This window comes from Arvicanthis niloticus, chromosome 30, assembly GCF_011762505.2.
Source record: "Arvicanthis niloticus isolate mArvNil1 chromosome 30, mArvNil1.pat.X, whole genome shotgun sequence".
NCBI classification, from domain to species: Eukaryota; Metazoa; Chordata; class Mammalia; order Rodentia; family Muridae; genus Arvicanthis; species Arvicanthis niloticus.
In genome coordinates this window covers 5,660,180-5,676,016 of record NC_133438.1, presented here as the reverse complement: position 1 = coordinate 5,676,016, position 15,837 = coordinate 5,660,180, and the positions used below count along the sequence as shown (strand labels likewise).

The 15,837-nt window shown below is 46.7% G+C and overlaps 1 protein-coding gene across 1 annotated transcript in view; it reads right to left on the bottom strand.

Annotated features, from left to right (window-relative positions):
- Nucleotides 1-787: 787 nt before the first annotated feature.
- The window catches only part of Rdh13 (retinol dehydrogenase 13), a 22,706-nt gene continuing 7,656 nt past the window's right edge, over nucleotides 788-15,837 (bottom strand). The window contains exons 4-7 of the mRNA XM_076927716.1: nucleotides 11,144-11,248; nucleotides 7,295-7,507; nucleotides 5,867-5,968; nucleotides 788-3,109 (exon numbers count right to left, since the gene is read on the bottom strand). Of these exons, the coding sequence (XP_076783831.1) occupies nucleotides 2,865-3,109; nucleotides 5,867-5,968; nucleotides 7,295-7,507; nucleotides 11,144-11,248 (665 nt within the window). The 3' untranslated portion in view covers nucleotides 788-2,864. The remainder of the gene's footprint in view (nucleotides 3,110-5,866; nucleotides 5,969-7,294; nucleotides 7,508-11,143; nucleotides 11,249-15,837) is intronic.

The following is a 15,837-nucleotide window of genomic DNA, read 5'->3' as shown; positions in this document are numbered from 1 at the left end:
TTCAATCCTGGTTCCATGAAAGCTGTCCTCTCACTGTCACAGCATGGTGTGGCATTTGTCCACCACCACCATCCACTAACAGTAACAACTGTCAGCATGGGAGCTGACGAGATCGCTCACTGAGTAGAAGAACACTTGTCACCAAGCCTCCCACGAGGTCTCCTCTGGCTTCCACAAGCACACCATGATACATGCACAGGCACACACATAATGTAAAAAAATAAAACAAAGGTGAGAGGGAGCTAGGCACCAGCATTCCTCTCTGCTTCCTGACTGCAGATACACGGAGATGCTCCAATGCCTGCCTCTCGCCCATGCCTTCCCCACCACCATGCCTTCCTCACCACCATGCCCTCCCCACCACTATCCCTTCCCCACCATGCCCTCCCCACCACTATCCCTTCCCCACCATGCCTTCCCCACCACCATGCCTTCCCCACCACCATGCCCTCCCCACCACTATCCCTTCCCCACCATGTCTTCCCTACCACCATGCCCTCCCCGCCACTATCCCTTCCCCACCATGCCTTCCCCACCACCATGCCTTTCCCACCACCATGCCTTTCCCACCACCATGCCTTTCCCACCACCATGCCCTGCCCACCACCATGCCTTCCTCACCACCATGCCTTCCCCACCACGCTTTCCCCGCCACCATGCCCTCCCCGCCATGATGCACTGTATCCTGGAACTGTCAGACTAAAACCTTCCTTCCTTAAGTTGCTCTTGTCAGAAATGATGCCCCAGCAGGAGAAGTACACACCTCAGACGAAAGGACAATGACAAATTAGTGACAGAAATGTTTATTTCCATTCATTTGATTGTAAACATCGATTGTAAACACAGGATGAGGCAGACATGTAATCTCTGGACCCCAGAGGCTCAGACAAGGAGAGTTCAAGTTTAGCCTGAACTACAGAGTGAAACTCTTGTCTCAAAACAAAGAGGGAAAAGTGAAATTGATCTAGCCTAATTTAAGCAGAACAGGATGGATAAGAAATACAAGGGAGTTGTTGGAAAATCATTGTCTTGGTAACAATTGAATGTGTTAGTTTCTTAAAAGGAATAAATAGCAAGTTGTATGTGGAATAAATTCCATACAGAAAGGATAAAATAAAACCTATGACGCAGTTGGCACTATGGTTCAGCGGTGCCACCAAGCCTGACAAACTGAGTTGGATCCTCAGGACTCACATGGAGAGAACAGATTCCCACAGGTTGTCCTCTGACCTTCATCATGTAATATACATACAAGGGCATGTGCACAAACCTGCACACATATACACGTGTAGCGTGTGTGTGTGTGTGTGTGTGTGTGTGTGTGTGTGTGTGCGTGTGTGTACACACACACACTAAATAAACGCTTTTATTTAAATCTATGAATCAGCTGTTTGGAGATTTCACTGTTTTGCTTTGTTTTGACAGGATCCCATAGCCCAGGTCGGCAGAGGATGGCCTTGAACTCTTGATTCCCCTGCCTCTCCCTACACAGGAATTGAAGAGAACAGGATCCCAGGTCATGATGATTTTCTGAGGCAGCAGCTTTCACTCCATTCCGTCCTGAGCAGTTCAGGGCTAACAAAGGCAGGGTCTGTGCCAGGGTTTCCACTGGATCGCAGCCCCCCAGCCACAGTACACAACGTGCCCACAGATGCCCTTAACTGATCAGGCAAGAGCTTCAGGCCCACTCCATCCCTGAGGTAGCAGCGACCCTTTGCAGTTTGCAATCAAGAGCTGTCTGGTTCATTTGGTTGTCAACCTGACATACCTAAAGGACGAACGAACCCAAATCTGAAGAACTGCTTAGACCAGACTGCCCTGGGAGAATGTCTGTGGAACATTTTCTTGATTGCTAGTTGATGTTGGAGGTAGAAGCCCACTGAGGATGGTGCCATCCGTGGACAGGTAGGCCTGCACTGGTGCATGGGCCAGGCTTAGTAATACATGCCTTTAATCCCAGAAGGCAGATCTCTGTGAGTTCAAGACCAGCCTGGTCTACATAGCATATTCCAGGAAGGCCAGGGTTACAAAGTGAGACCCTTGCTATAAAAAAATAATAAAAATAAAAGAAAGGTATTTGACATATGCCTGGGAGCAAACCTCCATTGGTATCTGTTTCAAGTTCTTGTCCTGAGTTCCTGCTCTGGTTTCCCTCTTCCATGATAAACTATATCCTATCCTGTAACGTAATTAAGCCCTGGGGTTGGGGATTTAGCTCAGTGGTAGAGCGCTTGCCTAGCCAGCGCAAGGCCCTGGGTTCGGTCCTCAGCTCTGAAAAAAAAAAAAAAAAAAAAAAAAAAAAAAAAGGTAAATAAGCCCTTTTTCTCCCCAAGTTGACTTTGATCATGGTGTTTATCACAGCAACAGAAAGCAAGCTAGAACAGCAGCCATGTCAGAGAGGAGGCAGAAGTGTACATACAAGGGCCCACAAAGATCCGTAGCCATATTTGCCTGATTACCTGCTCTTTAACAGTAGACCAATCAGTCCACCACAGCAGCTGTGGTGTCCACTGTCTTTGGACACTGCCCATAACTAGAGTGACTGACTCCTCTATCAGCCTCTCCTTTTAGATTCCCAAGGGAGACACCTGATGGACCATCTCCCCAGTAACCAACAGAGTACACGAGTCAGTGCCTAATGCTAGGACCAACACTGCCACCTAGAGGATGATGAGGGCATAGCAGCCAACATCCACAGTCTTGAGATTCTAATAGTACCAACACTGCCCCTAGAGAATGATGAGGGCATGGCAGCCAGCAGCCATGGTCTTCAGAGTCCAACAGTGCAACACTGCCCCTAGAGGAAGATAAGGGCATAGCAGTAGCTGCCTTGGTAAATGCTGCTCCATCTGGATCTTTGAAGGTTACCTGGGGATGGACTGTCCTCTCCCAAGGGATCCATGAGCCATGTCCAAGCCCACCAAATGGGCACTTTCAGTCCAAAGCCTCCGGGCTACTTCCTCATCTTCAGCTTCGGGAGATGGAGCCTTCTCTCTGAGTCCATCAAAATACTTCCCTGAAACATTCTCCAGTTCCTCTGCCACAGCCAGATATGTGCTGGGCTGAGCCGCCAGCTGGGGACTCTTGAACAGCAGCCAGAAGAAGGGTCCTACAATCACCCACAGAACAGTCAAAAGGAAAATCCCTGCTCAACCCTCAAGGAACCCAAAACCCCTAAGGCTGGAAGCTGCCCTAAGGTCCCAAAGAACCTACCTCCAGGCCTTTGTCTTTGCAGTTCCTTCTACCTAATGGTCCCATTCCAGGGAACACCCCCACAAATCCCTCCAAACGGAGGAATGAGTCCAAGAGCTGCCTCCTATAGAAAGCTTCCCTGAATGTTCCCAGAAAAATAAAAGCACATTTTTTTTTCCTGTATTCTATCTTTCCTGGAAATAATCTTTGTTCTCAGACAGGGGTATGTGTAGCACAGGCTGGGCCTGAACTCACTATACAGACAAAGATGAACTTAAACGCCTTACCCTTCTGCCTCTACCTCCAGAATGCTGGCAGGCATATCCCAGTATGTTTGATTTTATGTGGTGCTGGATATCAAACCCAGAGCTACATGAAAGATAGCCAAGCAGTTTCCCAACTGAGTCATCGGTCTACTGAATGCATATCGTGGTACTCACATGTTAACATTCTTCTTCTTCTTTTTTTTTTTTTTTTTTTTTTTTCATTTTTCGAGACAGGGTTTCTGTGTGTAGCCCTGGCTGTCCTGGAACTCACTCTGTAGACCAGGCTGGCCTCGAACTCAGAAATCCGCCTGCCTCTGCCTCCCAAGTGCTGGGATTAAAGGCGTGTGCCACCACTGCCCAGCACATGTTAAAATTCTTAATACATGCCCATTAAATGACTCTCCGGCATTATAAATACCTGTTACAGTGCTCTACTGACTCAAACTACATTCTTTCAATTCTTCTCTCATAGAGCACATCCCCAACCACAGTTCCTCCTCCCTCCACTCCTCCCAGCTTCCCCTCCCCCCAGCTTCCCTCTCCCCCAGATCCACTCCTCCTGTTTCCCTTCAGAAAAGAGTGGGCCTCCCAGGGATGTCAACTGAACACAGCATAATAAGACACAATAAGACTAGGCACAAGCCGGGCAGTGGTGGTGCACGCCTTTAATCCCAGCCCTTGGGAAGCAGAGGCAGGCAGATTTCTGAGTTCAAGACCAGCCTGGTCTATAGAATGAGTTCCAGGACAGCCAAGGCTATACAGAGAAACCCTGTCTTAAAAAAACAAAAAAAAAAAAAAAAAAAAAAAGACTAGGCACAAGTCTGCATGTCAGGGGCTGGGTGAGGCAACCCAGTAGGAGGAAAAGGATCCCAAGAGCAGACAAAAGAGTCAGAGACAGCTCCTACCGTTAGGGGTCCCACAAAACCCCTGAGCAACACAACCGTAACATATATGCAGAGGCCCTAGCACTGACCCACGCAGGCTTGGTGATGGCTGCTTCAGTCTCTGTGAATGAGCCCTGCTTAGTTGATTCTGCGGGCCGTGTTCTCCTGGTGTTCTCAATCCTACTGGCTCCTACAACTCTTTCTCCCCCTCTTCTCTGGGGTTCCCCAAGCTCCAAGTGGACAGATCCCATAAAGCTCTCTAAATTAAGCTCTCTCCAACTAATGTTTGGCTGTGAGTCAGACTAGATTCTTAGCTGTGCAAGCCAATTTACGGGCAAGCTCGGCTCACCTTCCCAGTGACTGTGAGGGAGGACCTATCATGGCCATGACACTGACGCTCAAAGCCACGAGCACAGCGAGGCATATCTATGATCCTAGCAACAAAGGCTGGAGGATCACAAGTTCATGGCCAACCTGGTCTACACAGTTAAGAGGCTATTAAAACTGGGAGGTGCATTTCCCTGAGTCATTTAGTTTTGAGTGAAGCTGGGGTTACCCCATGCACAGCCTGACTCCAGGAGTCAAGATATATCCTCCAAAAAAGTTTTATTTTAACAGGAAGGGTGATATGTAGGAGGAGCTAAGGGGGAAGGAGTCCTGAGAGGAAGAGATGGAGTAAGGAGAGGAGAAGATGAAGGAGAGGAGAAGCTAGGTGATGAGAGAGAGAAAGAGAGAGAAGGGGGGGGGCATGGAGGCAGATGTTCACGTGTCTCCACCAGTGAAAGATAGTTGATATATCTAGGTTGGGTATTGGGTTACACTTCTGATTGAGCATTACCAAACTTATAAAGCCTTTGATTAACATTTTTTTAAAAATGTATAAAAGCAAAAAGGAAAAAGGGGCATGGGATAGGGGTTTTCTAGGGAGGGGAAATGGGGAAAGGGGGTGGCATCTGAAATGTAAATAAAATATAAAATAAAAATTAAAAAAAAAAAAAAGGGAAAAAAAGAAAGAAAGAAAAAAAGATATAACCTCCAAGACAGTTTTCTTACTCATCAATGGGGCTCTAACTCATTTTCCGTTGATCTGAGGCCAGAACCACAGAGTACAATGACCCATCTTCTACCCAAGGAAGACACAGGAGAGAGCTGAAAGAGGTAAAGTCAGCAGCCAGCTGTGGTGGCACACACCTGTAACCCTAGCACTCAGGAGGTGGGAGCATCAGAAGTTCAAGACCAACTAGTCTGGATAAGGCCATGTTGAGAAAAACAAAATTGCCAAACATGATGGCACATTTATTTAATCCCAGCACTCAGGAGGCAGAGGCAAGCATATCTCTGTGAGTTCAAGGCCAGCCTGGCCTACTTAACAAGTTCCAAGCCAGTTAGGAATATATAGTGAAACCCAGTCAGAAAACCCAATCAAAAGAAGTAAATTGACAGGCTCCAAGGAGAAAGTCTTGGATCCCCAGTTGAGAGGGCACAGGGCTCTGTGAAGGGACACCAAGCTAGAAGGGGACTCACCAAGCATGAAACCGGAGAAGGCAGAGTTGTGCATGCCCGTATGTCGTCCCAGCTCTGTCCTGGCCACACCAGGGTGCAGTGCATTGACAGTCACACCAGTGCCTGGGAAAAATAGAAACACTGGTGTTGAGTGCTGGGAAGATAGTTCAGTTGTTAACGAGCCCGCTGCACAAGCAGGAGGTCCTGAGTCTGATGCCCAGAATACAGGTCCAAACGCATGTCAGTGGTGGTGCATGCTTGCCGTCCCCAGAGAGTGCTGAGGAGGCAGAGACAGACAAATCACTGGGGCCCACTAACCAGCTAGCCTAGCCTGGTAGGTGAGCTTCAGGCCAAGGAGAGATACTGTCTCAAATAAAAAACTAAGTGGATGACACCCAACATTGCCTCCATTCACACACCCCACATGCATGCACACATACTCATGCACACATGCAAAAAGGCACACACAGCTGGGCAGTGGTGGCGCACGCCTTTAATCCCAGCACTTGGGAGGCAGAGGCAGGTGGATTTCTGAGTTCGAGGCCAGCCTGGTCTACAGAGTGAGTTCCAGGACAGCCAGGACTACACAGAGAAACCCTGTCTCGAAAAACCAAAAAAAAAAAAAAAAAAAAACCACACACACAAAGACTAGTGAAAAAAGACCAGGCTGGACCACTACACTCAGAGTCTTCCCCAGCCTATGCTGCTTCCCACCCTTGAGCCCATATTATCCTCCATGCTTTGAAACCACAGTTTCAAGTGGCTTCCCCTTACAAGGTAGCTGTCATGTGGCTTCCCCAAGTGCAGCATCCCTGAGGGCCTGATAGACCCACATTTCTGGACTCCACCACCGCCACCAGAGTCTGAAGCAGAAGATTGGAGTGGGATCTAAAATACCACAATTATGACTATCCCCCAAGGGTGGCTGGCATTGCTAGTCACAGACAACTCTTGAGAAGCAAGAAGCCAGGGGAAGCTTTTTTAATCCCTGACACTACATTTCTTCCATTAGATTGGAAGGAATGGGGAGAACCATTCAGGAGAACCCCTGAATTGAACCCACTAGATGCCGGGAGTAACTTCTCGCTGAGCCAGTTGTGATAGGCATGTCTGCAAACATTCACACATGTCCCCTATGGACCAAAACCACTCCCGGTCTACAACCACAGGCTTTCAGCACCAGTGGCTTAGAAGTCTAGCCAAGAAAAGCAAGATGAGCATGTCTGATGAAGGCAGGCTGTTAGAGACTAAAGAGCAATCATTAGAACCATGGTTGATTAGTGATGTCTGCCTCCGGCACTGGAAGGGGACATGATGGTAGAGGTGCCATCTTTTTGACTACAGTGTTTAAAGCTACTACTTGTCTCTTCATCACCAGCACAGGGCTATAGAACTATCCTAGACACAGAGAGGAAGGAAGGAGACCAGAAAAGATCACCACTTGCATACCTTGCAGCCGTCGGCTCAGCTCCTTGGTGAAGAGGATAACAGCCAACTTGCTCTGGCAGTAGGCTGCCTTGGTGTCATATTTTTTCACTTGCCAGTTCAAATCATCGAAGTCTATGTGCCCAGCAACGTGAGCCAGAGACGAGAGATTGATGATGCGTGATGGGGCCGAGGCCTTCAGCTTGTCCAACAGCAAATTAGTCAACAGAAAGTGCCCTAGATGAAGAACAACAAGAAAAGATCCCCCCCCCCCAGATAATTATTCTATTTCTTAATGTGTATGAGTGTTTTGTCTGCATGTGTATCTGTGCAAAACATGCATGCAGTGCCCATGGAGACCACAAGAGGGCAGTGGATCCCCTGGAACTAGAGTTACATATGTTTGTAAGAGGCCATGACAAGTGCTGGGAACCAAACCCAGGTCCTTTTAAAGAAGAACAGCCAGTGCTCCTAACCACTGAGCTATCTCTCCAGCACCACTATTTTATTTTTTTATTCGCAGCAGTAGTTTAATCCTCTTCTTCCTCTATATCCTCGCCCACTTCAGTTTGTTTTTCTTTTTTTCAATTGCATGTATTTGGGGAGGGCTGGGAACACGTACCACAGCATGTGGAGGTAAGACCAACCTTCAGAATTGGTTTTCTCCTTCCACCACGTAGGTCTCAAGGATCAGTCTCGGGTCATGAGGCCTAACAGGAAGTGAGGATGAGAGGGCAAGCTGCCTCTGACATCTGTCATCCCATTAATCACCAGGGTTGATCTCAGCTGATCCATCTGGCTAGACAAGGAATCCCCATTCTCCCTCACTGCTCCATGCACATCCAGAAGCTGCATACTTCCATCAAGAGTGTATGAGTGTCTGTGTTTCTCCTCTAGAGCTGCCAAGCGAGCTCTCAAGGTGTATGACATCAAGCCCAGTGTCTTAGTTACTGTTCTATTGCTGTGAAAACACACAGACCAAGTCAACTCTTATAAAAAGAAAGCAACTTGACTAGTTTTAGACAGTTGGTTTATGGTAATCATGGTGGCAGGTAGCCAGGCATGGTGTCAAAGAAGTATCTGAAAGCTTTTCATCCTGATCCATAGGCAGAGAGAGACTGGGCCTGGGGTGTGCTTTTGAAACCTCAAAGCCCACCCCCCCCCAATGACACACCTCCTCCAACAAGGCTACCTTTTAATCCTTCCCAAACAGTTCCACTAACTGGAAACCAAGCATTCAAACATATAAGCCTATGGGGGCCATTCTCATTAAATCATAGCTACTTCTGGTGGTGAAAGGTAGCTTCCCTTTCACAGCTCTCCTTCCTCTCTTCCTCCCTTCTTCCTATTCGCAGGAATGAGAAGTTGGGAAGAATGCAAAAGTTAAAGAAAAAAACATCCAATCAACAAACAGGGTAATGAACTAAACAGATGGTTTTCAACTAAGGAAATACAAATGATGGCCAACAAGTATTTGAAAATGTTTTCTGTCTCTTTAGCCATCGGGGAAACCACTCTAAGACTTTATCCCATCACCTAGTCCATCACCAAGAAAATAAACGATGAGCACTGGTGAGGACATGGGAAAAGAGGAACCCTTACTGCTGGTGGACTGCAAACTGGTGAAGCCACTATGGAAGTCAGTGTGCAGACTTCTCTACAGTGGACAACCATATGGCCCAGCTCCACATCTCCTGGACAGAGACCCAGAGAACTCTAAGTCAGCAGATCACAGAGACACCTGCTGACCCATACGTATCACTGCAATGATTCCAATGGCCAGAAAATGGAACCAGCCTAGATGATCATCAACAGATAAACAGATAAAGAAAATGTGATACCAAGACCCTATATTCTAAAAAAAACAAACAAACAAACAAACAAAAACCAGGCTAAACGGAATATGCCTACAATCCCAGCACCTAGAAAGTGGAGGAAGGAGGACCAGATGTTCGCAGTCATCTTTAGATACAAGTTCAAGGCCAGCCTAGGTTTCAAACGAGATGAAGTTGGGACAGGAGCATGATGCAAGGAATTGGGTGGAGTCAAAGAGAAATACTGGATAGATATGATCATATTTCATTATATGTATTATGAAATTCTCAAAGTTAAATTAATTTTATTTTTTTTAGTTCTTTGAGACTGGGACTTGGGTTGGAGAGTTGGCTCAGAGGTTAAGCACACTGGCTGCTCTTCCAGAGGTTCAATTCTCACATGGTGGCTCATAACCATCTGTAATGAGGTCTGTTTCCCTCTTCTGGCCTGCAGGCATACATGCAGGCAGAATGCTCTACACATAATAAATAAATAAGTCTTTGGAAAGAAAGAGAGAGAGACAGAGACTGGGACTCATTATGGATGGTCTGGAACTTGCTGTGTAGACCACGCTGACCTAGGAATTCACAACAATCCACCTGCCTCTGTCTCCCTGGTGCTAGGATTAAAAGCATGCACCACTAACACTTAGCTGAAGAAAAAAATTAAAGAAAATGTGATAGATAGATATATGCAATGGAGAAAAAAGATGCCATAAAAAATTAAAATCAGGGCTGGAGAGATGGCTCTGCAGTTAAGAGCAGCGGCTGCTCTCCTAAGTGACTCGGGCTCAATTCCTAGCACCCACATGGCTGTTCACAATCCTATCCTAAGGGATCTGATACCCAATCCTGGCCTCAGAGGACACCAGGCATGCATATGGTACGCAGACATACATGTAAGCAACACCCATACACACACACACACACACACACACACACACACACACACACACACACACAAATAAATCTAGAAAGAAAGAGAGAGAGGAGAAGAAGAATAAGAGGAGGAAGAGGAAGAAGAGGAGGAGGAGGAGGGGAAAAGAAAGGAAGGAAGGAAGGAAGGGAGGGAGGGAGGGAGGGAGGGAGGGAGGGAGGGAGGGAGGAAGAGAGGGAGGGAAGGAGGAAGAGGGAGGAAGGGAGGGAAGGAAGAAGAAGGAGGGAAGAAGGAAGGGAAGGAAGAATAGGGAGGGAGGAAGGGAAGGAGGGAGGGAGGGAGGGAGGGAGGGAGAAAAAAGGAAGAAAGGCAAGAAAGAAGAAACAAAGGAAAAAAAGAAGGAAGGCAAGCAAACAGAAAGAAAAAAACACAGGAGAAGACGGTCATTTTCATTGTCAACCTTGTACAACACAGCCTGAAAACAGGACCTCAAAGTGGAGCTGCGGTGGTCATGCTGGCTGTGCCTGTCTGTAGGGGATCTTGATTACCATCACTGATGTGGGAAGATCCACTCTGAAAGGGGGCGTTTTCTGTTTGCTCCTTTTAATCCCTGCACTGTCTAAGAGTAAAGAAAGGGAAGCACCAGCAGGCACGCACGCACGCACGCACGCACGCGTCTCCCTGCTCTTGACTGCGGATGTGAGCACAGCACGCACGCACGCACGCACGCACGCACGCGTCTCCCTGCTCTTGACTGCGGATGTGCAGCCACTTCAGGTCCTGGCGCCTCGACTTCCCCAAGTGACGGACTGTAACCTGGAACTGTTTTCCCATAAGCTGCTTTTCTGCCAGGGCATTTTTATCACAGCCACAAAAATAAAACCAACTATGAAAGGGGACTAACTAAGGGAAGAAAGAGAAGGGTGGAGGGGAAGCTCAGTGTGGGAGAGGAACAACCAGGACCAAGGCACACATGCATGAAAATGCCATCATTTATACGACCTCAAAACTAATTTTTAAAAAGCAGTAGAAGCGGGGAAAAAAAAATGAAGATTCACCCAGTCTACAGGACAGACATATACGTTAATACATTTTAAAAGAATGGAGCAAGATTCCACACACACACCCAGAGTGGGTGACTCCCCATCAAGAACCCATGTAAAACCCCGGCCCAGGCCTCACCCAAGTGGTTGACACCAAACTGCATCTCAAAGCCATCCTCAGTGGTCCAGTGTGGGCACCGCATCACGGCTGCATTGTTGACCAGAATGTCTACTCGCTCCTCCTCTGGAAGACACGGGTCAGGACAGATACATCAGGATGGACTCCACCCCCGCCTGAAGGCAGGACAGTGTTCCAAACACGTTCCTGTCTACCTGTGAAGGTAGATCTCTGTAGAGATAATCGTCTGTCACTTAGGTAAGCTTATGGAATGTGCCTTAATGCAACAGAGTTAGTTGCTCTCCTAAAGGAAAAGAGCCAGGCGAGAGCACAGAGGGAGGGTGTCCTATGACAACAGACCAAAGATAAGAGTGACGGGCATGGACTGGTAGAAGTAGGTTACTGGGGGAGGGTCTTGGAAACTTCCAAAGTGTCCTGGGTTCCAGCCCCACTCTCTGCTTACTTACTTACAGCCATGATGTGAGCGACCTCTACCTCATCCTCCCACACCTGTGTACTGAGCCTGATCCCTAAGAGTTCAACACATAACCTTGTCTGGAGGTAAGACTGTCACAGAGATAGTCTAGATAAAGCGAGGTCCTCGGGGTTGGGGATACAGCTCGGTTGGTATCCTGTTTGTCTAGCATGCACCAGGCTCTGGCCTCCAACTCATGTGATAATACCTGTAATCCCAGCACACAGGAGGAGGTAAGAGGATTAGAAGGTTGGGGTCATCAGGTTACATAGGGAGTTCAAGAACAACCCGGGCTAGACACCTTGTTTCCAAAAAACATAAATAAATAAGAACTGGAGTTATAAGTGCATGTGTATGGTTCTTAAAGGGGACCCTCAACATTTGTTCTGGCTGATATCACAAAAATGCTACAAGCCAAACAATAAAACAACAGAAATTGGGGCCAGAGAGATGGCTCAGCAGCCAAGCCACTTGCTGATTTGGAACAGTACCTGAGTTAAAAATAAATACATTTTAGCCAGGCAGCAATGGCACACTCCTTTAATCCCAGCACTCTGGAGGCAGAGGCAGGTGGATCTCAGTGAGTTTGAGGCTAGCCTGATCCACAGAGTGTGTTCCAGGATAGACAGAGAAATCTTGTCTTGAAAAAACCAACCCCCTCAAAAAAAAGTCTAAAAAGAAATCAGAAATGGATGGCCAAGATGCTGAAAAGCCTGGATCAGGACCTTAGCCTGGATCAGGCCAGGCCAGCTGGGGCTGAGGAAGGGAATCTGTCCCAGGCATTGGCTAATAAAGTGCCAACTCCACCCATCATCTTCCCTCTGTGTCACAGTTTCCCATAATGAGGACACCAGGGATTCTGACCTAGGGCCCGTCCTGATAGCCTCACTTCAACTTGATAACCTCTCCAAAGAGCTAAGCTCTTTGCTTCTCTGGGACTCAGTTTCTTCCTTTATTAAAAAGGATAACAGTGCTGGAGAGATGGCTCAGTGGTTAAGAGCACTGACTGCTCTTCCAGAGGTCCTGAGTTCAATTCCCAGCAACCACATGTTGGCTCACGACCATCTGTAATGGGATCCAATGCCCTCTTCTGGTGTGTCTGAGGACAGCAACAGTGTATTCATATACATAAAATAAATAAAATCTTTAAAAGGGGTGATGGCTAGAGAAATGGCTCAGAGGTTAAGAGCACTGTCCGTTCTTCCACTATCTGTTCTTCCAGAGGTCCTGAGTTCAATTCCCAGCAACCACATGGTGGCTCACAACCATCTATAAAGAGCCTCTTCTGGCCTGCAGGCATACATGCAGGCAGAATGCTGTATACAAAATAAACAAACAAAATGTTTACAAAAAAAATCTTTTAAAAAAAAAAGAGATAATAGTACCTGCCTGGAAGAACCATGTAATTATTAGTCAATCAACAAGTATTTTCTAAGCACCTATTATTGGACACTGGAAATACAGGGTGGACAGGAGAGTTGAGGTTACTGCCTTCCCGAAATGGACATTCCAGTAAGACTGAGAACAAACACACTCAAAAGAGAACTCTCCTACATCATCAATAAGTTCTAACCATAGGACTTATTTATCAGGCTACTAAGTGGCTTTTTTACAAAAAAATAAAAATAAACTCTCTTGAGCTAGAGATGGCTTGGTGGCTGAGAGTACATACTGCTCCTGCAGGAGACACAAGTTCAACTTGATTCCCAGAACCCACATCAAGTAGCTCACGGTCTCCTGCAATCCAGCTGCAGGAGGAAGGGGGATCCCATACACTCACGTTCACAAACCCATAGACATACACATAATTAAAAATAATTAAATATTTAAAAAGAACTCACCAAAGGTAGCTGTGCAGGGAACAACTGGGCTGGAGAAATGGTTCAGTGAGCAAAGGTGCTTGCCGATGGCATGGCACACATGTGCAGGCATGACGTGCACACACACACACACACACACACACACATGATAAATAATGTAAAACATATACATCAAGAAAAAAGCCGGAAGTGGTTGGTGTAGTGTGGTAATCCTAGCTATTCAGGACACTGGGAAAGGTTACATGAGAGTTCAAGGCCAGCACAGCTCAAGAGAGAGAGTTTAGAAGTTTAAAAGGGGCAAGGAGATAGATGGCTGAACAGGTAAAGGCACTTGCTGCCAAGCCTGACTTCACGAGTTCAAGTCCCAAAGCCCACATGATGGAAGCAAAGAACCAACCTCTCTGACCTTCACACATACACTGTGGTACATGCATACACACATGTACACACATGTGCGTGCACACACACACACACACACACACACACACGCACACACACACAATAAAAGCCCATATGTCTGAGCACTTAGTCTCCAGCTGGTGCCCTGTCTCAAGAGCTTGCAGAATCTTTGGTACTGTGGCCCTGCTAGCTGAAGTGGGTCATTGAAGGCAGGCCTTGAAGGTGATACATGCTTTTGGTTCCTGCCAGACCTTTCTGCTTCCAGATCCACCAAGCTGTCCAGAACGAGCTGTGCTAAAAGCTCCCACCACCTCCACTCCAAGTGCTCTGACCAGATCTGTCAGCCATGCCTTCCCGTGCCATGACAGACTGTGTCCCCTAAACTGTGAGTCAAAATTAACTCCTCTATTATGATATTTCTGTCAGGTATTTCATCAAGGTGATAAGTTAATTAATGAATACATGTTTGCTTTATAAATGCTTTAAAAATAGCCACAGAAGAATACACAAGAAGCTAGGGCCACTGACATGGCTTAGTAAGCCTGATGCCAACTGCAAATTGTTCTCTGACCTCTATATGTGTGCTGTGGCACATCTGCACCCACAAATGCTAGATGGATGGTAGATAAATACATACGTACATAAATACATACATACATACATACATACATGATAGATACATATTTACATAGATACACAGGTACACAGATGATAGATGATAGATTCATACATGATATAGATAGATATACATAGATACATACATACATGATAGATACATACATACACAGGTACACAGATGATAAATGATAGATACATACATACATGATACATACATACATAATATATACATATGTACATGCAAACATTGACAGATGGGTACATGGATAGAGATAGATGATAGATAGATAGATAGATAGACAGACAGACAGACAGACAGACAGATAGACAGACAATTACAGTAAATATAACTTAAAAGTTAACAAATGGCTGAAGAGACGGCTCAGAGGTTAAGAGCACTGGCAGCTCTTCCAGAGGACCTGAGTTTGATCCTCAGCACACACAGTGGCTCACAGTCACCCGTAGCTCAGTTGCAGAGACCCTCTTTTGGCCTCTGCAGGCACTGTATGCATGTGCTGCACATACATGCATGTAACAAAAATACCTAGACACATAAATAAGGTTTTTCTTTTTGTTTTTTCTTTTTTTTTTTTTTTTTTTTTTTTTTTTTTTTTTTGTTTGTTTTGCTTTTCGAGACAGGGTTTCTCTGTGTAGCCCTGGCTGTCCCGGAACTCACTCTGTAGACTAGGCTGGCCTCGAACTCAGAAATCCGCCTGCCTCTGCCTCCCAAGTGCTGGGATTAAAGGCATGCACCACCATTGCCCAGTGTTTTTGTTTTTTCAAGACAGGGTTTCTCTGTGTAGCCTTGGGTGTCCTAGAACTCACACTGTAGAGCAGGCTAGCACCAAATTTATAGAAATCCCCCTGCCTCTGCCTCCTAGACACAGGGGTAATTAATTAAAGGCGTGCACCACCACTGACCACCCACACATAAATAATTTTTAATAAATCAATTAAAATAAGGAAGCTAGCATGCTGAACACACTTTGCACTTCCCGACTTGCTTCAAGATGGAGCTAGAGTCCTATTCAAAACACTGACAGCTGACAGTTTTGGCATCACCTGAAAGGAAACAAAGGGGTGAGTCACCCCTCATTGCGGCAGAAGTACAGAATTTGCCAGAAGAGCGGTGGGATTATCCAAGGGCACTTTCGAGAAAGCTCCAGGCACTGCCCTCCAGCAGCACGTGGGTCGGGTCGTGTGACCTGACACACAGAGCCCGTCTGACTCATCACTGTCCTCGGCATCACCAGAAAGCCTGGGAGCAAGGATGAGTGGGTGCCCCGCCCTTCTTCAGCACCAGCCAACTTCGGTCGTGATTCTGAAATAAGCGCAACCTCATTCAGCTGCTACCCTTGTGAACTGCTGCACGGCAGCACTGAGTCCCACTCCCCAGAGCTGAC